Source organism: Bos taurus, chromosome 5 (assembly GCF_002263795.3).
Source record: "Bos taurus isolate L1 Dominette 01449 registration number 42190680 breed Hereford chromosome 5, ARS-UCD2.0, whole genome shotgun sequence".
In the NCBI taxonomy this organism is placed as follows: Eukaryota; Metazoa; Chordata; class Mammalia; order Artiodactyla; family Bovidae; genus Bos; species Bos taurus.
The window spans coordinates 61,026,090-61,051,812 of record NC_037332.1 but is presented as its reverse complement, the minus strand read 5'-3'; the positions used below and the strand labels follow the sequence as shown (position 1 = coordinate 61,051,812).

Below are 25,723 nucleotides of genomic sequence, written 5' to 3'. Positions count from 1 at the left end.
GTAAAATGTGTCAATATTTATATGGATTTTTTTGTTCATCAAAAGCATAGTTTAACGGTTCTCCAGACAATTAAGCTGAGAGGGAAAAAATACCAATCCTCAAAGCTTACGTACTGTATGGTTCTTCTAATATAACATTCTTGAAATGACAAAACTATAGAAATGGAGAATAGATCAGTCATTGTCAACAGTCAGGGACAGGGTGGGGTGTGAGATTGGAGGTGACTATAAAAGGACAACAGGAGGGGTCCTTGTTGTGATGAAATTGTTCTGTAGTCTGACTTTATTAATGTCAATATCCTGGTTGTGATATTGTAATATAGCTTCATGCTGTACTACATTATTATGTTATATTTTTATTTCATGGGAGTCTATAATGAAGAATGGTTGAAAAATATTTGGCAAAACTAATACAATATTGTAAAGTTTAAAAATAAAATAAAAAAAGATTATATTAAATGTCTATTTGCTCTTTGAAAAGTTGCAAGCATTCAGATAGGCCAAAGGTCACTAATGCAGAGAGTTACTAATGATCAAATGAAGAAATGACTCATTTCCCATTATTTTAAGTCTGGGGAAAAAAAGATGGCTACAGTGTATTGGAAGTTTACACATGGTGTTGACAGGCAGTATATCAGATGTGTTACACACTGTCTCTAATGTAATCCTACACGAGGAGGAGCTATCATCAAAGTAATGATAAGGAGCTGAAGCAGAGAAGGAAATGTGAGTAGCTCACCATCACATCATAATAGATGGTGGAACTAAGAATCAAATCATGCTTTTATCCACTGAAATACATTGCTTCTGAAACCTTCAACAACATGGAATTGACCTGAGGTCTTTAAGGACAAATGGCTTGTCCATAGGAGTAACACTGGGGCTTGAGTGTTCATACAGCACTCTTTCCACCATGCTGTGCTCTCACAGGTGGTTGAGAAGAGAATATAATGGCAGTATCAGCTGCCTGAGAGACAGGGGAAATAAGGGCAAAAATCTCAACAAGGCTGGTGTCCAAAGTATAACAAGGAAAATGGGTAAATTTACATGAGTTCCTCCTTTGTAGATTTATTTGAATATAAAGAACTCTAATTCAGAACATTTCAAATGATCTGTCCTCTGACTCAGAAATATGGGGCAAAAATCAGCATCCCCCTAAAGTGCATTATAATCCCACTGTTAAGGGACCAGTTTTTTGATCAAGACAAAACTGTTACCAAAAAATGGATGAAGTGAGTGAAAACTAAGCACTTAATTCAGTTTGCAGTGAGATAGAAAGCAATGAACAGATCTGCTAATAATGTCCTTGCCTCTCACCGCCTTTGAGGTCATACAAAGTGACTCAACTTTGGGAAACTGTCCTCTTGATTCTGAAATACAGCTGTATCTGAAATTAAGCCAGGCTTGCTTTCTCAAGCAGCGCACACACTTGTTACCACTTTTCCAGTAAATACACAATATAAGGTTCATGACTATATTTTGGCTTAAATTACATCCAAGTATCATTATACCCCCAATTGCATGTCTGACAAAAGTGGGACCAGTGCTTTGAGCACAGACAACACAAAGGCTCTTGGTTCCTGGATGAGTGAGAGCTGTTTCACCTTGACACTGTTGCTGGCAAATCTCTGAGAGATGAGCGTTTTGAAAATGCTATAAACAGCTTAGCCTTTTCTTAGCATTTTGAAGAGCACATTAATAGCCTGGCCTTTTCTTAAGGGCTTTCTTTTTCCCTTAGCCAAATTTGACAGTTGGAAGTGAACAGTGAGCGGATGGAATCAAAGTCAGAGCTGTGTCTTAAAAGCAGTGTGGAAATGATGTCATCCGGCATTGTCTTCAAAAGAATATAAGAATATTAAGTGGATGTCTCATGAACTTACATACAAAGGATACTCTTCACTTGAGGACAGAATGATAATGTCTCACAGAAGAAAGATGTAATTCTTGATACCCATAAAATCTATTCAGACAGCTCTTAGCTGGTACCAAAAAACCCTGCAACTCTCAACCAAAAGAAGTTATATTAATAGAATTAATTTTTTGATACCTAATAAGCTATAGAATAGCTTGTTCTCCATGCTGTAAATGACAGTTTAAAGATGGTATTGTCATTGTTACCATTTGGGAAATTTTGTTAAAAAGAAACCAAGAGGTATACGGTCATGTAACAGAATTAGCCAAAGGAAGTTAAAAAGCATAACACTACCCTCTTAGACTTAACAGCTTCCCAAAAAGTTATATGGAAGCTCTCCTATATAAACAGGGACACATGCAACCCCATCCAACACCCAGAAAAACTGCAGAGCTTATTTCAAAGGGTATGTTGAGAATCCACCTAGTTTTTCCCCTGTCTTCTGTGTATAAACACACAGCAACTCCGTAGCAGCTGAATTTTTAAACACTGGCTGAGCAGTTTGCCAGGAGCGGTGTCTGCTTACAGCAGGAAGAGGCCTAGAAATTAGGAATGCTTTATCAGATGTTGTGGCCAACTGCATTTTCCCAAAATAGCTGCAACAATGTTCTGCATACAGCTGGAAGTCAATAATTACCAATGAACAGAGAGTTGTATAAGATGACTTAGTCCTCCCCACAGTTAGTCACAGCAAGAGCGGAAAGAATATTTTCAGCGTCATATTTGAATCCTATCTGACAACTTGGAAACTGTAGTAATTTGAACTTATGTAGGCAATAAAAGGATAGCTTCATTGCTGGCACACCAAAAAGTATACCTAACTGTCATTTGCATTCTGTGCTAAGAAGGTCAGCATGGAGCACTCATTCTCTTGCTTCATTTCCTTGCTAGTCGCAGGTTCTTTTTGTCACAAGCTATGTGGCAATATTTATTTTAATCAAGAAGAGGCAATACAAGCAAAGGCAATTATAACAGGTAGGTTCGGTAAGGAACTAAACAGCAAGATCTCATCCCAGTGACCAAAAAAAAAAAAAGCATGTAACTGTATTTGTCTGACAATTTATTTCTTGGAACAAGCTTGTAAATGCCCATATGCTCATGCTCCATCCAGCACTATCAGGTAAGTCTAGCTCTCAGTGGAGGGGTTAGCATGGGGTCAATTGGAGGTACCTTCTCTTGGACCAAAGACCGAAGATTGGGATCTCATGTTGGAATCTTGCACCTTGATGGAATTTCTCTAAGCTCCAACAGTGATTTATATTACAGGAACAGAAAATGACTCCTGGTTTTCTCCCTATCTTTAGCACCATTGCTCTCCTTTTCTGTCAATGTTTCAGAACAAATTTGTATCTTAAAAATCAGTTGAAATTAGTTGACTAGAGCTTGAAGAATTCAAACATAGAAGGCAGGACTATGGTAAAGACGATGATGATGACAATGAAATAGTTAATAATTTACTAAACATTTATTTGCTCTTTGAACTTCCAGATGTTCCAGCTGGATTTAGAAAAGGCAGAGGAACCAGAGATCAAATTGCCAACATCCGCTGGATCATGGAAAAAGCAAGACAGTTCCAGAAAAACATCTATTTCTGCTTTATTGACTATGCCAAAGCCTTTGACTGTGTGGATCACAAGAAACTGTGGAAAATTCTGAAAGAGATGGGAATCCTAGACCACCTGACCTGCCTCTTGAGAAATCTATATGCAGGTCAGGAAGCAACGGTTAGAACTGGACATGGAACAACAGACTAGTTCCAAATAGGAAAAGAAGTACGTCAAGGCTGTATATTGTCACCCTACTTATGTAACAGATATGCAGAGTACATCATGACAAACGCTGGGCTGGAAGAAGCACAAGCTGGAATCAAGATTGCCGGGAGAAAGATCAATAACCTCAGATATGCAGATGACACCACCCTTATGGCAGAAAGTGAAGAGGAACTAAAAAACCTCTTGATGAGAGTGAAAGAGGAGAGTGAAAAAGTTGGCTTAAAACTCAACATTCAGAAAACTAAGATCATGGCATCTGGTACCATCACTTCATGGCAAATAGATGGGGAAACAGCGGAAACAGTGTCAAACTTTATATTTTTGGGCTCCAAAATCACTGCAGATGGTGATTGCAGCCATGAAATTAAAAGACACTTACTCCTTGGAAGGAAAGTTATGACCAACCTAGATAGCATATTGAAAAGCAGAGGCCTTACTTTGCCAGCAAAGGTCCGTCTAGTCAAGGCTATGGTTTTTCCAGTGGTCATGTATGGATGTGAGAGTTGGACTGTGAAGAAAGCTGAGTGCCGAAGAATTTATGCTTTTCTTTTTTTTTTGAATTTTTTTTTTTTTTTTTTGAATTTATGCTTTTGAACTGTGGTGTTGGAGAAGACTCTTGAGAGCCCCTTGGACTGCAAGGAGATCCAACCAGTCCGTTCTGAAGGAGATCAGCCCTGGGTGTTCATTGGAAGGAATGATGCTAAAGCTGAAACTCCAGTACTTTGGCCACCTCATGTGAAGAGTTGACTCATTGGAAAAGACTCTGATGCTGGGAGGGATGGGGGGCAGGAGGAGAAGGGGACGACAGAGGATGAGATGGCTGGATGGCGTCACCGATTCGATGGATGTGAGTCTGAGTGAACTCCGGGAGATGGTGATGGACAGGGAGGCCTGGCATGCTGTGATTCATGGGGTCGCAAAGAGTCGGACACGACTGAGCGACTGAACTGAACTGAACTGAACTGATGCTGTGCTGAGTCGTTTCAGTCATGTTTGACTCTTTATGACCCCATGGACGGTAGCCCACAAGGCTCCTCTGTACTTGGGATTCTAAAGGCAAGAATATGGAGGGAGTTACCATGTCCTCCTCCAGGGGATCTTCCTGACCCAGGGATTGAACATACATCTTTTAGGTTTCCTGCATTGGCAAGCGGGTTCTTTACCACTAGCGCCACCTGAGAAACCTCTATTTGCACTAGACCCTACTCCCAATACTAACATACTTTATTTACTTTAATCCTCAAGATTGTGAGGCATTATTGGTATTATTATCCCACTTTATATCTGAGAAAACTGAAGCTTAGAGAAGTTAAATAATTTGCCTTGGGTCAAACAAGATCCAAGGCTGGGATTTCAACCCAGGTCTGTCAGGAGCCAAAGCCCCTAAATGTTATAAATCATGTGTCTTCAAAAACCAATTTTTTTCTGTGACATACTCTTGCATTGCAGGCAGATTCTTTACCATCTGATCCACCAGGGAAGCCCTCGTAAACCACAGTTTGTACAAAATTATATTTAAGCCTGATTTTTTAATTACCAATGGTCTGCTGCAGTTATTCTACACATTTCCACAATAAAAAATTAAGTTCTTCATTTAAAAAAAATGGAAAAATAATGAATGGCTAGATGAAAAAAAATCAGATATTAAATTTCAGGTATTGAAAATTAAAGAGAATTTAATTCAGTTCCAGAAACATTAACCAAGTCATGTCCTGTACAAGGCACTGTAAGAATTCATTCAAAGATTGAGATAGCATCGCCCCTGCTCCAGAGAAGCCAAAGCACTCGTGGTAGGGACACAGTGTAATGTTTCAAGACTTACTAAAATATAATCTCCTAAGAGAAGTCTCCCCTATCACCTATCTAACCTGCTGACCCATTCTCTGTTACTTTCTATCACAGGGATGAGCATACTTTTTCTGTAAAGGGCCAGATGGTAAACGATTTAGGCTTAGTGGGTTATATGGTCTCTGTCAAAACCACTCAGCTCTGCTGTTGTAGTTTGAAAGCAGCTTTAGACCCACTGGTAAACAAATGAACATGGCTGTGTTCCAATAAAACTTTATTTACAAACAGGCAGTTGGCCAAGTAACTGTGCCAACTGGGCACAGTTTGCCAACCCTACTCTAACATCTCACTCTGTTTTTTCCTTTATAGCACTTAACAAAGTGTGGTATTATCTTATTTATTTATTTACTGTTTCCCTCTACAAAAAAAAAAAAATAGCAGCTCCAAGAGAGTGGGGTCCTTGTTGCTTGTTCACAGCAGGCTCTCTAGGGTCTATAAAAGAATTCCTGACACCTAGGCAACTCACTCTGTGTATTTGTTGATCAGTTACATGAATGAACACCATTCCACAAAAGGAGAAACATGGACTGCCAACAAAATATGAACTATATTTGGCCTTACTGTTAATAAATATAAAATAATTGAAAATGTCATTTTTTACTTGTTAGATGTACAACAGTTAGAAGAAGAGAATGATGAGGAGGGGAGGAGGGGTGTAAGGGGGAGGGAGAGAGAGAGCAGAAAGAGGATGAGAACTAGTATGGATGGGTATGTGGGCAAACTGGGCCTCTCACTACTGCAGGTAGGAGAGAAAACCGGTGGCCATTTGCAATTATACACCAAGTTGTATATGCCCATTCAAAAAGGGCAAAGGATTGAACAGACATTTCTCCAAGGATATACAAAAGGGTAATCGGCACATGAAGGATTCTCAATTAAATTAGTTTTAGAGAAATGCAAGTCAAAATCACAATGAGGTACCACTTTACATCCATTAAGATGGTTATTTTCAAAAAAGAGAAAATAAGTGTTGGTGAAGAAATGGAGATTTTAGAACCCTCTTGCACTGTTGATGGGAATGTGAAATGGTGCAGCTGTTGGGCATTCCTTAAAAAGTTAAGCACAGAATTACTATATGAGCCACCAATTCCTCTCCTAGGTATATGCCTGGATACGTATACACTCATGTTTATAGTAGCATTATTTACAAGAGCCAAAAAGTAAAAACACCTTGAATGTTCATCTATCCACAGAAGAGTGGATAAACAAATATGGTATATGCATACAATGGAATATTATTTAGTCTTAAAAAGGAATGCAGTACTGATACATGCTAAAACATGGATGAACTTTGAAAACATTGTGTTAAATCAAGTGTGTGTGTGTTGGTGGCTCAGTCATGTCCAACTCTTTGTGGCCCATGGACTGTAGCCCACAAGGCTCCTCTGTCCATGGGATTCTCCAAGCAAAAATACTGAAATGGGTTGTCACTTCCTATTCCAGGGGATCTTCCCATCCCAAGGATTGAACCTGCATCTCTAAGTCTCCTGCATTCGCAGGCAGATTCTCTACCACTAGCGCTACCTGGGAAGTCCAAATGAAGTAAGCTAGCCACAAAAAACCAATATTGTATGATTCCATTTATATGTAATATTCAGAACAGGCAAATAGCAGAATAGAGGTTATCAGGAACTTGGGGAGGAGAGGAAATGAGAGTTATTATTTAATGGGTACAAAGTTTCTAACTGGGATGGTGAAAAATCTGTGGAGATGGATGGAGGAGATGTTTGCACAATATTTTGAATGTACTTAATGCCACTGATATACACTTTAGAAATGATTAAAATTATAAATTTTATATTATATATGGTTAACCACAATAAGGTGTATACAGATCTTTCTTGATTTAGGGAGGGGTTGTGAAAAGTGTCCAACTCTTTGTGATGTCCCAATAAATGGGTCAATAAGTGGATCTGTAAAGAGATCAGACCAGTCAATCCTAAAGGAAATATGATTCAAAGAGCTGAGTCATTTGAAAAGACCCTGATGCTGGGAAAGATTGGGGGCAAGAGGAGACGGGGACGACAGAGGATGAGATGGTTGGATGGCATCACCGACTCAATGGACATGGGATTGGATGGACTCTGGGAGTTGGTGATGGACAGGGAGGCCTGGCGTGCTGCAGTTCATGGGGTCACAAAGAGTCAGACACGACTGAGTGACTGAACTGACTGAAAGGAAATCAATCCTGAATATTGGTCAGAAGGACTGATGCTGAAGCTGAAGCTCCAATAGTTTGGCCACCTGATGCGAAGAGCTGACTCATTAGAAAAGACCCTGATGCTGGGAAAGACTGAAGGCAGGAGGGAGAAGTTGGACAAGTTGGACAAGGCAAAGGATAAGTTGGGTGGATAGCACCACTGACTCAATGGAGTTGAGTTGAGCAAACTCCAGGAGCTGGTGAAGGACAGGGAAGCCTGGCGTGCTGCAGTCCATGGGGTTGAAAAGAGTCAGACACGACTGACCAACTGAACAGAAACAATAAATGGATAAACTCATCATGGGTTGAAAATATTTCAAGTCAAAAATATCCTTAATATACCTAACTTACCAAACATCAGAGCTTAGCCTAGCACACACCTTAAAAGTGCTCAAAACACATACATTAGCCCGTAGTGGGACACGGTCATCTAAAACAAAGCCAACTTTACAATAAAGTGTTGAGTAGCTCCAGTACTCTTGCCTGGAAAATCCCATGGACAGAGGAGCCTAGAAGGCTGCAGTCCATGTGGTCTCTGAGGGTCGGACACGACTGAGCGACTTCACTTTCACTTTTCACTTTCATGCACTAGAGAAGGAAACGGCAACCCACTCCAGTGTTCTTGCCTGGAGACTCCCAGGGACAGGGGAACCTGGTGGGCTGCCGTCTATGGGGTCGCACAGAGTCGGACACGACTGAAGTGACTTAGCAGCAGCAGCTTATGCATGGAGAAGGCAATGGCACCCCACTCCAGTATTCTTGCCTGGCAAATCCCATGGATGGAGGAGCCTGGTAGGCTGCAGTCCGTGGGGTCGCTAGGAGTCGGACACGACTGAGAGACTTCACTTTCACTTTTCACTTTCATGCATTGGAGAAGGAAATGGCAACCCACTCCAGTGTTCTTGCCTGGAGAATCCCAGGGACGGGGGAGCCTGGTGGGCTGCCGTCTCTGGGGTCACACAGAGTCAGACATGACTGAAGTGACTTAGCAGCAGCTTATGCATACTTATTATGCACATTTATTGCGTACTGTACTGAAAGTTAAAAAGAGAATGGTTGTTACATGTGTGGATTCTTTCCTCTTGGGATCATGTGGTTGATGGGAGCTATGGCTCACTGCTGTTGCCCAGCATTACAAGTATCAGACTGCATTGTCACTAGCCTGGGAAAAGTTCAAATTTCAAAATTCGAAGTACAGTTTCTATTGAATAGGTATTGCTTTCACAATATTGTAAAGTTAAAAAATCAAAAGTTGAATCACTGTAAATCAGGGACCACGGGTATATGCTTTTTACTCTAAAATCCTATTCCTAACAATTAACGTGGAGGATGGGTAATGCAGAAGGGTGAAATAAGTATGTACTAGAATCCATCAACTTCAAGATCCATGAATAAGGATCTAATTATATAAATAAAGCCTGACATGACAATACACAAAAGAAACTATTATGTAGGCATTAAATTGAACAGGGTAGACTTTTCACAAAAAATATCTCCATTAACACTATTGCTGAATAAAAAAAAAAGTTAAAAAATGTGTGTGCAGAATGATCTCATTGATGTAAAAATTCTAAAGTCTAATTATATATGAAAAATATGTAAGATATTCTCCAAAATGTTAATAGTGGTTATTCTCTGAATGGAGGGTTTGAGATGATTTTAAGATTATCCTCTTCACAATTTTCTGTACTATTTTCTAACAAAAAATATGTCTAACCAAAATAACATGCTGTTATAAATTCATGTTTATCACTTTTTTCACATTAATTAAGGAGGGTTAAGCCCTTGATACTTTCATAATAGATGTTTTCTGCATTTCCATTTCCATAGCAACAACATACTTGTGAGAGAATCAGATATAGTTTTAAAAGAGTTACATACCTCAGATAGTGGAGTTGCCATTTCATCACCCAAAAACAAAGATACTATTTCATTGCAACAGACAATAATCATGTTCTAGAAATAAAAGACAACATAGTGAGGTTGATCTTATTGGTAAAATACTGGGTATTTTAGTTACAAATTATTTGTCTCATTTGTCTTTTGCTACATCATTCTCTAACCCTAATTCCCAGGATGAAATTTAGAGATATTCAGAGGTCACAATCTTTAAAGTAATTATGGTTACTTGAAAGATACAGAATAGCCACAAAATATAAGATTTAATGATGAATAATAAACTATTTTAGGATTTTTTTCCTGCAAATTCACCACTAAAATTCATATGTTACAGAGGTACAGGTAAAGGAATTTACACCAAAATAAGATTTTGGAAGACCACTTTTCTTCTGAGAAGAGAGCCCTGGAATAAAGAGGGTTGGATCTCAGAAAGTATTTAAGAAAAGATGAACAGTTGGGAATTGACAAAAAAAAAAAAAAAAAAACAACTGGAAAGCGTAAATAAAGAGGAAGAGAGCGGTGGCACGTAGAATCTTTCAGCTGTGGCACGTGAACTCTTAGTTGTGAAGTCCCGTGTGCTGCAACTAAGACCTGGCAAGGACAAATAAATAAGTATTTTTTTGTTTGGATATTTTTATTTTTTTAATTTAAATTTATTTATTTTAATTAGAGGCTAGTAAGCCAGAAAGAAAAACACCAATACAGTATACTAACACATATATATGGAATTTAGAAAGATGGTAATGATAACCCTGTATGTGAGACAGCAAGAGACACAGATGTATAGAACAGTTTTTTGGACTCTGTGGGAGAGGGCGAGGGTGGGATAATTTAGGAGAATGGCATTGAAACATGTATAATATCATATAAGAAACAAATCGCCAGTCCAGGTTCAATGCAGGATAGAGGAAGCTTGGGGCTGGTGCACTGGGATGACCCAGAGGGATGGTATGAGGAGGGAGGCGGGAGGGGGGTTCAGGATTGGGAACACGTGTACACCCCTGGTGGATTCATGTTGATGTACGGCAAAACCAATACCATAAGTATTTTTTAAAAAGAGGAAGAGTCAGTATCGTCCTCAGTCCATTGTTGAAGACACTGCTGCAGCTCCTACTGTATGGCCACAGCTGTGTTTCTGAATGGACACTGGACCCAAGAAAGATCAACCCATCAGATTCTCCATCATTGTGATTTTTACATAAGGAAAGACAACAGAAGAGCACTATCAGCAGCACTGGCTGCATGAGCTGAGAGGTCCCAACAGGAGTTGGAGAAGGCAGCCCATGGACTAGACGTATAATGAGTAAGAGGAGGAAACAGAGATAAAGGAGAACTTATGCCCCTGTAGGTCTGTGTGCACTCTTGGCTCCTGACTCTCCAAGTTTCATTTTCTGTGGGGTCCACTGTATTTTGTCCCTGGTCCTTGGTTATGCAAGAGCTTACTGACTATGCCCTGCCAAACACTGCCTCCTTATCAAACCTATTTCATTTGGGTTAGTGTAAGTACTGATAGTTGTTCTTTACTTACAACTAAAGGAGTCATGATCATAAGACTGTCAGAGATAAACTATGCTTATCTCACAGTGTTGCTCACATCTTTCAACAATTTGCTTTTATTTCAGTAGTATTAGTATGTACATGTACTAACATCCAGAAATATGAAAATGATCAAAGTGCATTCATTTTTAAATTAACACTCACCAAGGCTGGCTAAAAGCCTTAAAATAAAGAAACAATTGAACTCATATTAAAGTTTTAACAAATGCAGAAACATAGAAAAGATCAAAATTTGGAGTTCCAAAGCTATAGCTAATTCTATTCACTTTAACAAATATATCTGAGGCATTCTACTAGGCACTGTGGAGCACAAAGATAAAGAAACAGACCCCATCCTCACCAAGTGTATAAGAGCTGAAAAAAAAAATAGATTCATACTTGACTAAATAATATGCCAAGTAGAGCATGGTCAGAAAATGGGTAGCTATGACATGTTATAAGAGCCTAGAGATGGGAGAGAGAGTAATATGTATATGGAACAGGGAACATTTCCTGGAGAAAGGGAACTGAGACATGAGGAAGTAGTAGCTGGCAGAGGATGGGGACAAGGATGGAGGGAGCCATGTAAGCAATGTAACAGCAGATACTCAAGGAACATAAAGAGCCTGGCATGGTCTTTACCACGGAAGTGTATTGGAAGCTTGGTGGTAAGAGTGGTGAGGAATAAGACTGAGAGGTATACTTATAACAGGACATGTAAATGTAAGGAATTTGGGTTTTGTTGCTTAGGAAATTGAGAGGCACTGGACTGAGGGGATAATGATTGCTTTAAGAAAATATTAATAATTCTGGCCATCTGGCCACTGTTTAAAGGTTAACTAGACTAGGAAGAAAAAAGAGAATGAAATTAGCTAGGAGGCTTCTCAAATTGGGCAGGAAGCGATCATGACCAGAAGTAGGGCAGTGTTCATGGGACCAGAAAGGATGGAAGGCAGCAGGACATCCAGCACTCATCGGGGGTCACCAGGTCTCTATGGTGAACTTTGCAGTCTGGTCCCCTCTACTAGATGGGGCAACATACATCCCGGAGTGTGTTCTTACATATTCTTACTTGTCCCTATTTCTATGTTTCTAATTGAGTTCTTAGGACCGGTTAAAGTATGTTTTCTTTTTATACAAAAGGTTGCAATAATAGCTGTGATGGGCCGCTGTCATGATTTCATCAAGAGCTATCAAGCAAAACGACACTGTCTGTATCATTAAACATTTCACATAACAGATGGAGACACCATGTTTCCTGATAAATGCCTTCCATGGTCTGTCTCAACACATAGTGAACAGAAATTTTGCCTCAACAACGTTCTATTTCTTTGGTGTTATTTCAGGTAGACCACTTAAACGTGTCAGAAACTGGCTGATTCGCTGCTGGGCTGTGAGGGACCTCCTGTGACCTTTCTGCCTAGAAATGAAGACAAGGGAAGCACCAAGCTCATCAATTCCTGGGAAGGCTGCCAGAGGGATGCTGCAGTTGGCAAGGGGGGCCGGGAGGGCACAGACGGTCTCTTGCTCAATATTTGCCATTTCCCCCTTAAGAAGGAGCATCTGTTGATTCTATGAGTGGTGGGCCTCTGAGTTACTACAAAACTAACAGAGCCAACATTTTGACTTTGAAGTTCCCATGGTCATTCATCAGTTTTATGAACAGAAAAAAAAAAAAAGAAAACCATTCTAAATTGCTTTCCTTCCTCCAAACTCTTGCTTCCCACATCCCTCCTCCACATGCCGTCAGGGTTATCTTAGCAAATCTCAGGATGGGTCAGGGGATGCTCTTCTGGGTGCTGGCCACACTTTCTCCAACCCCCACCCCTCACCAGCCCTGCTTTCCCAGGGTCCTACATTCACCCTGCACCCCTGACACCCTGATAAAACATCCAGCCCCAAGACTTCACATGTCGTCTCCTGCTGGATCCTTGGTCAGGAGTAGGCGCTCTCCACAGGTCTCCAGTGAGAAGTTTCATGAGCAACTACTGAAGAGGCACTACGTGTCAGTTACCGGGTGAGGTACTGAACATCGAAAGATGGAGCAGACCCCCGAGCAAAGGAACTCAAAGTCAAGAGAGAGGAAGAGACACAGAAAGAGATAATGGCCAAAACAATATGCAATAGTAAGGGGGCACAGGATATTTGGGGGTTTAAAGAAACATGGTCTTTATTTCAGTCTACAGGCTAATAGAATGCTGCCTGAGCTACTGAAGCACAAAGTCTAGTTCAGCTTTCTCTTTAAACACACACACACACACACACACACACACACACACACACAACCCTATGTGAATGAGATTTGTTTAAATGATAAATCAGAATAGTTGCCATCAACAGTCCCCCCATTGAGAAGGATTCTAGCAACCTTGCCCTTTTGTGTAAGTGTAGCACTCAGAATGGAGGAAACAGGAAAACGGGAAGGTGTCAGAGAGACAAGGCGACTTCAATAATCAAGAGCTGAGCCAGAGTGGGAAGTTGAGAGGAGGCAAAACACTCCATGCAGACTGAGTTGGAGGGAGTACATGCTTAGTTGCTCAGTCATGTCCAGCTCTTTGCAACCCCATGGACTGCAGCCAGGCTCCTCTGTTCATGATATTTTCCAGGCAAGAATACTGGAGTGGGTTGCCATTTCCTACTCCAGGGGATCTTCCCAAACCAGGGATTGAACCCACATTTCTTCCATCTCCAGCATTAGCAGGTAGATTATTTACCACTAGCACCACCTGGGCTGGAGGGAAAGGTTCAGAGGTTAGAGAGCAGCCATGGAAGCCAGGGAGGCACGAAGAACAATACAGTTGGGAGAAGGAGATTTAAAAGAAGTTATGCTGTATATGATGAAAGGATTCCCTCTCAGATGTTCTTATGAGAAGCTCCATGAAGATTTAGATGTATTTTCAACTGTTTTGAATATTAAATTTCTGTTTCTTTGAATGGCAGACTTTTCTTGCTAAGGGCCACCAGGCAGCTGGGCTCATTATGAATCTGGGTACCTATGACCATACTCAGCCAGTGATTAAGCTCCTCCTGACAGGGACTTAATTGTACTGATTTCAGTATGTTCTTATCTCCTCCAGCCTAGAAAATTTTTGCACATACCAGTCTCTCAAAAATAATGTGTTAATTCATGCTAATGCTTTGTATTTTGTTCTATGTTTTCATAGTACTTTGATATTTGGGATATGTTAACTAACTTTAATTGCCTTATACAATCGGGTGTCCCACACATGTTTACTAAACTCATTTTAGGTGACCTGGTAAATATATTTTAGGCTTTTTATATTACTATGTTGTTATCATTCCAAAAAGGTGTTTCTGTCTTAAAATCAGAATGGTTTGTATCTTTCCTATGCTTTAAAGCACCTGATAGGCTCTGAAGATACCCCATAAAGCGAAGAATGACAGGTTAAAATAACCCAGTGATTCAGAGCCAGGGTTGTTCATTTTGGAAGAAGGACATGTTTTCAAGCCATAAGTGACTGGAACACCTGTTCTGTAGCCCTCCCAAAACATCTTAAATTAATATCTGTGTTCTCAAGTTTTTGGCTTATTCCAGACCATAGGGATTTGGAGGGGAAAAAAGAAAAAAAAGAAAAAAGGAAGGGAATAAGAAACATAACAAGATGCACTACCTCCCACATCAACAAGATGCACTACCTCCATATCAACCAAAGGCACATTTTCTGAACCTTTATGTTTAACAACCCAGCAAAAATCTATACTGTGATAGAAGTAAATATATTAGATTACAGAGGTTATGAAATCCTGTCCAATTCCCAACCAGAATCGATCTCTTCAAGTGTCCTAGTTAAATTCTAATTAGCTCCAACTGAAGGTTGTCATGACAACGAACCAGCAGATTTTAGTCAATGGAATGTATTTGATATAACTCAGAACCTAGGTGCTTTTTTCCCTTACATGTTGGTTAGGATATTGGAAAAAAAGAAAATGTTATATTTCACAACTTTCAAATGTTGTGAATTAATTTGTTTGCTAATTCACCTACACTAAAAATATTAGTTTTTTCCTCACTTTGTGACATTCCTGCATATATAAATACCAACCAGAACTGGAACACATTTCACAATGCCCTAATTAAAGTTGAAGAAACATTTTTAAGTTGGAGAATAAAAGAAACTCAAAAATACAGAGGAGAACATCAGGACTGAAAGGAGTTTATTTTCCTCAAGAACTGAGCCACTCATATATATCACTCTAGTCAGGACATGAAAGCAAGATGCAAAGCTTGACTCAGGCAAGGTGGGTCATTTGGATTCTCCCCTCTGCCTGCCAAATGCCCCCACTTTCCCTGTTTATTCCTAATTTGTTTGTATTCATAGTCAATTTCTTGACTCAGGAGCTGGGCTCATGGGGATGAGCTTGATACCGACATCTGACTCCCAGGGAAATTCTGATGATTCATTCTCATCAAGGAGCCATCTCTTCATCTCAATGGTATCTGAGTGAAAAGATCATGGCTAGAGACAAGGAGAAAACTAGTCCCAGGGAAGGTTAGGTGACTAACCCTTGGTATAAAGCTGAGTGGCAGGGCACAACCTAGAATGTTTACTCTATGGACACTCAAACTCCTGTCTCAGACAATGTCAGCTGGGAAGACAAATGGGTTCAGGAGAAACACAATCACTTTCCTTTTACGAATTATCTAATAATGGATTCAAGGACAATTTCAGCAAAGAGTAGTCTAGGTTATGGCTCAGGGACAGCAACCTGTTAAGTTTGGTCTATGACTAAAAAACTATGATTGTAAGAGATTTATGAAAGAAGTTTAAAAATGAGTTCTTGAAAACAGATGTGAAAGGGCAACAATGCACTTTAGGAAAAGAATTACGTATATGAATCTCATGAGCTTGAGGTATCTGATCTACCAGGAGATTTATTGTAAGTTCTCAGGATAGTATTACTATCGTTAAACATCTGGTAATTTGTGCCATAACATTTGGGGACCTGTAAAGGATGTGCAACTAAAATTCTAAGCTATCAGTTCTATGATAAATGTAGGCACAGAGCACAGGTGATACAAACTCTGGAAAGTTGTTTCTTTGCAAAGACTAACTGTTCTTGCCTGATAATCCTCTTACGGGACTGGTGCTTTCACAACCGGGAAAAATGCACTCATTCACGTCACTGGTAAATTTAGACCAAAAAACACCCACGTGTATATTCTGAAGATCAGGAGAGTTGCTAGATTTTGCACTTTCCCATAATTGGTGTGAAGATGAGGTAAACAAGAAAACAAAGTGAGCCCATACCAATCATACTCTTTGAGAATTAAAAATGTTTTCTTATTGGTAACCAATTAAATATCAAACTAGCAAAAAGTGATTAAAAAAAAGATTCAGCAGCTCAAAAATAAACGAAAGATGCTAAAAGCTAACAGAGAAGTCAAACAGATATGGGACCCAAGTGGCTGGGAATTCAAACAGAAAAGCAGCAGAGGGAGGTCCCAGAATTAGAGGTGTGCTACCGGCATTGGGGGTGACCAGTCCTTAACCAGAGTCAGAGAGGGGCCTCCAGGAAGGGAAAGAAGAGTTGAGACATAACTATTTATGCTTGGGTAAAAAAGTTTATGGATGAACATGACAGACCTCATGTAATGATCAGAGAGAAGCTAAGAAAAAAGACAGATAGAGGAAAAATCAAACCTTCTACAGGAAAGGAAAATAACCACAGTACCCTCTAAACTGTGAACACTGTTTAGAGGGTTATAATAATGTAAACACTGAATGCTGGCTTAATTAAATTCTGTGATATAACAATATTTAGAAAGGAAGGGGAAAGGAACAGTTGCGAAGTATAAGGGATTCAAGTCCTTACACATAATAGTAAAATCAAGAGATACTATATGGAATTGATACATCAAAGGAGAAAACTAATTATTTTTGGCTCTCAGTAGCATTATTCATCATTATTCCGGCTTTCCTCTTGCCAAGTTGGTAGCAGAATTGTTGGCATGGCTTGTGAATTATTCATCCAATGACATGTGAAAGGAAGTGACATGATGTAAACCTGCAGAACCAGGCTATGCTGTGCTCCCTTTCTTCGCCGCAGCCCAGTGCCTGGAGATGCTCCAGAGAATGGGTGCTCTGCTAGCCTGGAGGCTGGTGTGGGGAGCCGTGGAGCCCAGTGGACTCACTTGGATTTGAAGTTGTATTGGTTGCCTTGTTTTTCGCAACTGATTCTGCAAATTATTTATAGACTTGGAACTAAATAACAAAAGGAACAGATGAAAGAGCTGCAAGTGGACTGCTTGCAGGACTGCAGGTTGTGGACATGTTGGGCAGGAGACTGTCCCTTTTCATTTAAACCTTGTCCATCTATTTCATCTTTTTTTTTTTTTTTTTTTCAAAAAAAGTTGCTGCAGTAACTAGGGAACACATATCTCAAGAAACTGGAGGAATGTACAAATGGAAATTCAAAGAGCAAGTGGTTAGGGGAGGACACGCATTCTCTGCTTCTCTCATTTTTCCATAGAGGATTAGGAACTCCCACTCCACTCCTGAGAAGGAGGGACACTTGTAGCTCCTTTCAGACCTAGCCAGGAGAGCAGAGTCACTTATTTGACTGATGAGTCTGAGAAAAGCAACAGAGTGTGCTAGGCTCAGCCCCATCAAAGCAATCTTTGCTTACATTTTTGGAGGCACCCTGCCTACAGGACTATTATTCTCTGCTCCTCCATGTGGTCAGCCTTCCAGGGGCAGGAGGGGAGTGGTGGAAATCCTATGGTCACACAAGTATGCTAGATAACTGTGTAACTAGGTGGGCAAGTCTGGCTAATTCAGGGGTGGAATGGTGATAAGCTTATTTGGCCATAGATCCAGTGCCATGTTTGTTAATCAGTTTTATCAGCAATGATGCTGATGTTTTGACATCTCCATATACAGTATCCATTTCCTGTGTCGCATTTTTCAACAGGTTTAGAACACAGAAGGAATAAAAGAGAAATAACCCTTTCCTCCAAAACATGAACTCCATCACAAAACCATTCAACTCTGTAATCAGATGAATAACACACTATAACGTTAATATAATATGCCTTTTTTTCTAGTTAGAAAAATACAGATATGCAGAAAAAGTCTGAAAGATACATGCTTATCTATATTTTCTAATTTTTCTTCACATATTATTTGCATAATAAAAATGCTCAAATATTAGACTTAGAGTGAAAAATTAAAAGTAACATTATAAAGCTATAGAGGATTGTTTCTTAGGAGCCATGGTGATATCTGAATAATTTCTCTTGGTTGGCTTTGTTTTCATTACCATCTGATTCTTAGTATCAGAAGAGCTTTGAAGAAAACATTACTTATGTGTCCAAAAGTTGGGTCATATTTGGTTCTCTAAGTAGAGAAAGTAAAGGCCAGAAGAACCACATGATCTACGTTTAGTTATGTAGATAATGTTATCTACGTTTCATTCTTCTCTGACAAAGTAAAAAATAATTTAAATGATTATGGATAATGGCATCCATCCTGCAATATAATTTTCCATTAACTTACTTCCATTTCTGCATCAATTGATTTCTCTTCTGTTTCCTCTACTTCATGTAAATTTTCATTTGAAGTAACTTTAGGAGTTGTTGGCAATGATAGTTCAGCAATTTGCGTAAGATTAGATAGTTTCTCATGAACTGAAATAACTCTAAAAATAATAAACACATATGCATTTTATTTTAAAAGAAAGGCATTCATTTATTCCCAGAATCAATAATATGTGTAAAATAAATCCTTAGTTATTTAACACTTAGATTTCTGGCAACCGCCCCCCCCCCACAAACATCACTCATTCAATTATTCCTTCATTCAAGAGACATGAGCCAAGAGATGTGATTCTTGTCTGTATGATGTTTATGATTTAGTTATATACCCTGATTTATAATTATAAACTTGCAAAGGCATAATAGAGATTCCCTGGAGGAGGAAATGGCAACCACTCCAGTATTCTTGCCTGGAAAATTCCATGGACAGAGGAACCTGGTGGGCTATAGTCCATGGGGTTGCAAGGAAATGGGTATGACTAAGCACAGCAGCATAAGCACAAAGGCATAGTGAGAAAAGGAATGTAGACAGCCAAAATATTGCTTAAGATGAAAATTAAGGAAATAAATATCTACTTGGGCAAAGAAACACCAGGTAGTGACAAAAGATCCACTCCTGCTTAAACTCAGTACCATCTCCAATTGGCTGGCTGGTCTGAAGCTAAGAATTAGGACAAGTCAGCCATGGCTCTAAGAGACCAATCAAGGAGCCCACACAGTGACATGTATCATGTGGGGAGTGGGGGTTAGGGAGAAGAATCAAGAAAGAAGAAAAAGCAAAAGCCAAGGGTGAGGGAAGAGGACAGAGTGGTAATTACACTGAGGCCAGAAAGCTTCTGGAGTCACAGTCCAGTGACTTGTGGAGGTGTCAAAGGCAGGAGTTAACTAGTCAATGAGGTCAGAAGCTGGAAAAGCAATGAAACAGGGAAAGGAAGCAAACAGCCACCTGCAGGGCTCCCAGTGACTCTAGGATCCAGGTATGCAGAGAACAGGTGCGTGCATAAATGTGCATGGATCCACAGGTCTCTATCCAGGGATGGAGGTAAATTTTTATGTAAAAGAAGTAGACGATGCGAAAAACCAAAATGACATCAGGAACAAATGCAGGAACATCAATTCCCCAGTTTTCCACAGCATCCTCTTACTTTGCCTTCTAAAGGATGGTTAACAAGAGCAACTCCCTATAGACTGCCCTTATCTTGACCCCCATAGGAACGCAAGGAACTCCACCCTGGGTGAGAGAAATAGTCTATTTTCACTGTATCACCACGGGATGAATCAGATGAACATTTGTCAGTTACCTTCCCCAATAAGAGCCTCAGTAACAGGGACATGTCCCTAACTTTAGTCTACTAAACTGTTGATCATAAACACACCAAAATCAAGAGCATTTTGTAGTTTTTTTTTTTTTTTAAAAAAAGAATCCTGTCAGTTTCATTACATTCTGTTCTGCAGAAATTATAATCTTTTTCATCACGCAGTTCTAAAAATAAATCCTGCTACCTTTTGGATGTACAAGGTAAGAGCAGAATTGGGCATGACTTAGTGATTGAACGACAACAAAGGTAGGAGCATGATTTCCCAGTGTTGTGGCTTAGTGGTGCTAGCACAGTCTTATGTCTAAGATTTTCTGCCATTTCACCGAAAAAAAAAAAAGGAAAAGAAAGTTGACTGAATAATTAAAAGTATGCCAGTTCTTGAAACATCTCTTGTTTTATTCCCTTTCATGGTGCGGCCAGGAAGTCTTTCCAAATGGAAATCAGGAAGCAGGAACCAGACTCTCCTCAGAAGGATGGAAAAGCACCAAGTCTATGTTCACTGAGCACTTAGTAGGTGGTGAATAGGGGGAGGAGCTGAGGCTGACAGGTATAGGAGGCCGTGAAGAAACTTGACATCTGCTCAGTGCTTTTGGTTTTACAAAGTATATGCATATATTATACATGCATGCAACACATATGCATATACTGTCTGACTTGATCCCAACAATAACCCCCAAAAGTAGGCAGAGTATTATTTCCATCTCAGAAATGAGAAAATGGAATGGGTTAGGCTTAAGGTCACAATAGTAACAAATAGTGGAATCACAACTAAATTAACTAAGCAAAGAAAAAAAAAAGAAAACAAACAAGGAATTGAATAAGGTGAAATCAGAAGAGACAGAACCCAGGCATGAGCGAAAGTTAAGAGTCTCCATCCACTGTTGGATGAAGAGGGAGGTAAACAATGTGGCTGATGCAGAGACTTCTGATGGGGGAACAGATAGGATTGGCCAACGTATAGGACTGGGCAGAGAGGGAAGGATGAGGCTGGGATGGGGATGGAGTTTGGGCTTAATTACAACTTAATACAGAGTCACATTAAGTTATTTTTAAAACACACCCTAAACTACAGGCAAAACTACAGACAACATCTTTGTACTCCCTGTGATCTGTTAATGAAGTACTAGAACTGTTACTCCAATTTGTTGTGCTTAGTTGCTCAGTTGTGTCCGACTCTTTGGACCCCATGGACTGCAGTCCACCAGGCTCCTCTATCCATGGGGATTCTCCAGGCAAGGATCCTGGAGTGGGCTGCCCTGCCCTCCTCCAGGGGATCTTCCCAACCCAGGGATCAAACCCAGGTCTCCCACATTGCAGGCGAATTCTTAACCTTCTGAGACACCAGGGAAGCCCCACAATACTAGGACAATACTCCAACACATACTCCAGCAATACTAGGTCCTATTATTATTCTTATTTTATTGATAAAGAGACTGAGGCACACAGAAGTTAAGTAGCCTGGTCAAGGATACTAAGATAGGGAAGGCCACACTGGCATGTGAACCAAAGAAGACTGAAGTCAGAGTTCATGCTCTTAACCACTGAAATATCATACTTCTCTAAGTAAAAGGAAGATTCTTCCAAAAATGTCTTCCAGAAGTTCTCCTGGATTTACCTTGTATATTACTGAAACAGCCAACCTTATGAAAATATCAGCAAAGAGGGTTAGAATTGCAGATAATCCATCTTTACTTGCCTTTTTAGTGGAACCCAGAAAGAGCCTACGTACACACAGTTGCAAGCAGCAGATGCAACATCAGAAATATTCAGGGGCTTCATATTATATGCATACAACAATAAAACCTGTAAATGAAAAGACATCTCAAATGTGACATCAAAATTACACTCCACCTCAAAAACTACAGCATTGGCTCTCAAAACAATGTCATTATACTTTAAATGGCTTTTCTTTGAAAGAGAAAAAATGAGGCTTTCCCCCCAATTCCCTTTAAAGAGAAATGATATGAACAAGAATTGTGCAAAGGTTATGAGATGAAAATAAATGCTAGTTGGTACTAAGATTATATTATTTTTAAAGACTGACATTTCTTACTGCAGTTAAGTTTAAAATTTAGCCTTTGAAGGTCCTCTGCAACAAGTCTAATATATACCTGGTAAATATCCAACTTGGTTTCCTGTTCCTTCTCAAAATGCCCCTTTCCCCATCAGTGGTCTTGGCTACTTTTGTGCACTCAGGCGATTCCCTTCTTCTTCTCTTTGTGCGTGCAATCCACACACAATTTTTCAGCCCCCACCTCTAAGATGAAACGTCTCCTAATGACTCATGCTTTAGTAATTTACCTAATGTTTGACCTCTTGACAGTTCTTAGAGTCAGGCCTATACTCTACGGCACCTCTTTATAATGAATTTATAGAATTTGAGATTCAGAGAAACTTAGAGGTGGTCCGCTCTAAGTCCTTCATTTTAGATATAAGAACGCTGCACCCCAGAGTTGATAATCAAAATTGACTAATTAAGTGCATTCATTTATCTCTGGTTCCTCTCAAGTCAAACTAAAGTAAGAGTAAAGGGATGTGGGAAATTCCCTGGCAGTCCAGTGGTTAGAATTCTGCACTTCCACCCCAGGTGGCATAGGTTCAATCCCTATGAGGGGTCAGGGAACTAAGATCCTGCAGTCTCCCAATATGAATTAATAATAAAAAAAATTTCTTAAAGTCATAAATTCACAAAGACAGAAGCAAAAGAGAAAATGAAGTAGATGAGAGATGGAAGCAACACTGTGAAAGCACCTGGAAGAGCATAGCTGAGTCAGCAGAGAGGAAAGGTGGTGTCCCACCTGGCCTCAGAGGGGCTGCCGATGACAAGCATGACCAAGAACCCCAACAACCTCAGGAATAATCTCCCTCCCATCCCTTCTCTGAGCTCTTGCAACCAGGAGACTCCCTTCCTCCTTTTCTGCCTCTTCTACGCTGCCCAAACTTCTTTCACTGTTGAGGTTAAATCAGAGAAGATCTACGAGATGCAGACATAGGGAACAGAGTTGTGGACACAGTGAGGGAAGCTGAGGATGGGATGAATTGAGACAGTAGCACTGAAACATACAAATTACCATATGTAAAATAGATAGCCAGTAGGAATTTGCTCTGTGATGCAGGGAGCTCAAATCAGGTTCTCTGTGACAGCCTAGAGGGGTGGAATGGTGTGAGAGGGAGGTTCAAGAGCGGGGAGACATATGTATATTTATGGCTGATTCATGTTGATGTATGGCAGAAACCAATACAATATTGTAAAACAGTTATCCTCCAATTAAAAATTTTAGAAAAAGAAGATATATGCTCAGGAAGGACATTAGTCCAGGAATGAAATGCTGAATTGAAAACATTGATAAGTGCAAGTCCATATTCTGAACAAGAGGCATCCCTTTATCCCACTCTAGCCCCTACCCAGAATGTAGAAAACCAAGCAGGAATCTAGAAGATCCTCTTTGGTAAAATTTACCAGATGAAGAGAAGAGAACTTCAGATCTAACATTTCAGGATCCTCCAATGAAATTGCTAGCTCAGCTACACTGCAGTGAGGCCAAAAGTCCATAAGCCTGACTAAATATGATTCTCATTTTCTCAAACATGAGTGAAGAGCCAAGGGTCACTAGACATGAAATGAAAGGTAGAGACCAGAACTAATGTAATAAAGGGACTTGGAGAATCAGATACAGGACAGAGAGCAGAAGAAAATGTCAATGAAACCATAATTAATATTCTCAGACAGAAAAACGCCAGCGTTGCATCTAAAAATTAGAACACAATGCTATTAAAATGGAACAGAGAATAAGCACTCTTAAATTTAAAAAAAATGTATGATCATAACAACTAATCAATAAAAGATTACTGAAATATAAAGTTAAATATATCTCCCCCCAAATAAACCTAAATTTAAAAACATAAATGGTGGGGTCAGGGGAAGATGAGAAAAGTAAACACTCAATCTAATAGGCTCACTATCTGAATAACAGAAATTCCAAAAATTGCAGAGATCATTAGAGGGAGTGAATTATAAAAGAAACAAATCTACATGAACCAAAGAATAAACTTCATATATTGAAATAGGCACCCTAAGGATCCAGAACAATACCCACACCAAGGTGCACCATGCAACTTTAGAACACAGGGGACAGAGGGGAGATCCCCAGAGTTTGCAGAGGAAAGACGTCACAAATAAAGAACTAGGAATCAGAATGGGAACAGAACTCTCAACAGCAAAGCAGAATTCCCAGAGGCAGTGAACAGTGAGTGCCTCCTACATTTTGAGGGAAAATAATTTTCAACCTAGAATTCTATGCTGAGACAACAGTGAATTAAGTATTAAAATGATGACCTTTTGTCAGGTATACAAGGTCTCTTTACTTCCTATGTAAGTGCAGGAATAATCTCAATACATTGCCACCTTGGTAACCATCTCAGAGGACTGAAATAATGGAACTGTTCCTTGACCAAAGCTGAATGGAATGTACTAGCAAGTAATTAACACAGCTCTTTTTTGGGGTGTGAAACACACCAGGAGGCTGCCTGTGTCAGCTTACCAGCACTATTTTTTTTTTTTTTTTGAGAAAATACACATGTTGATTACTTACATCTGGAGTCTATTTTTATCATCACTTCTCTCATTGATAGCCCCACAGTCTGGTTTTGACTACATGATCAGAGACATGAAAGAACCCTCCCAAGTAAGATAGCAGCTTTCTTGAAACCAACATATCTCACCATATTTCAGTGGTTCATGACCCATAGATAGCATGTGTGCCAGAGACCAGGAGACCAGGCAGCTCCTCCTGGGTACCTGAGTCTCTCTAATGGCTATCTGTGCTTTCTTCTTCCTGCCATGCTTTATTCTTTACTAGAGCCTTCCATGGATGCAATCTGTGGAGTCTGGTGAGCTCGGAATTACCAGAACCTCCAGCACATTCTTTCTCGGGAAGATGGAAGATGTGTTCATTTAACATGAGAGAGCAAGCCAAGTCAGAGAGAAACATGGGAGCAAGGGAATCCAACTCAGAGAGGAAGGAATTATTAGGAGGATGGATAATGGGCTCTGAAGATGATATTTGAGCCATGAGAGTAATTGGTCCAGTTTGAAGCATGTCTCTGAAGGAAAGAAAAAAGGAACTAAGAGACAAGCTCATGAGTTTGTCCACATGGAGAAGAACTGTATAGTTATTTGAAACCTTAGGAAGAATAAGAGATTCTAAAATACAGAGAATACTAAGTGAAACAAAAGTGAGGCAGGTTTTTTTTTTTTTTTTTCCTGCAGGAAAGAAGACAAGAAAGGAAATAGTACCTTATTTGGCTCAGCAGTGAGTGACATTTACATAGTCATAATGTAAACACTGACTATGCTTTAAGAATTGTGATAGGACTCAGTTAGGAGAATGTGCAGAGAAGAAGAGTGTGTAAGGCTGATCACTTGAGAAATCATCACCTGAGCACATAATTTAGTTAAATGGGTGAAAGCAAAACAACCAAACAAAAACAGTTGAAAGAGTTTGAAGCAATTACATCTGAGGAGAGAGATTCAGGGAGAAGGAGAGCTAGACAGAGAATTGTTCTTTTTTTACTCATTAAAAATATTTGACTTTTCAAACTTTGGAAAATTTAATGAAACGTTTCTGAAAAGAAAATGAAATGAATCCCAGAGAGAGTAGCTCAAGATCTCCCAGTGCTTAG

The 25,723-nt window shown here is 39.8% G+C and overlaps 1 protein-coding gene across 9 annotated transcripts in view; it reads right to left on the bottom strand.

The window, feature by feature from the left end:
- The window catches only part of CFAP54 (cilia and flagella associated protein 54), a 312,009-nt gene that overhangs the window by 13,325 nt on the left and 272,961 nt on the right, over window positions 1-25,723 (bottom strand). For 7 of the 9 annotated variants that reach the window (XM_002687523.7, XM_024992508.2, XM_024992509.2 and 4 more), the window contains 3 exons: window positions 21,738-21,844; window positions 18,685-18,826; window positions 9,614-9,688 (listed from right to left, as the gene is read on the bottom strand). In XM_002687523.7, coding sequence (XP_002687569.6) covers window positions 9,614-9,688; window positions 18,685-18,826; window positions 21,738-21,844 — 324 coding nt within the window. Of the gene's footprint in view, window positions 1-9,613; window positions 9,689-18,684; window positions 18,827-21,737; window positions 21,845-25,723 lie in introns of those variants that run through there. The other 2 variants (XM_024992507.2, XM_024992513.2) reach the window with 2 other exon arrangements.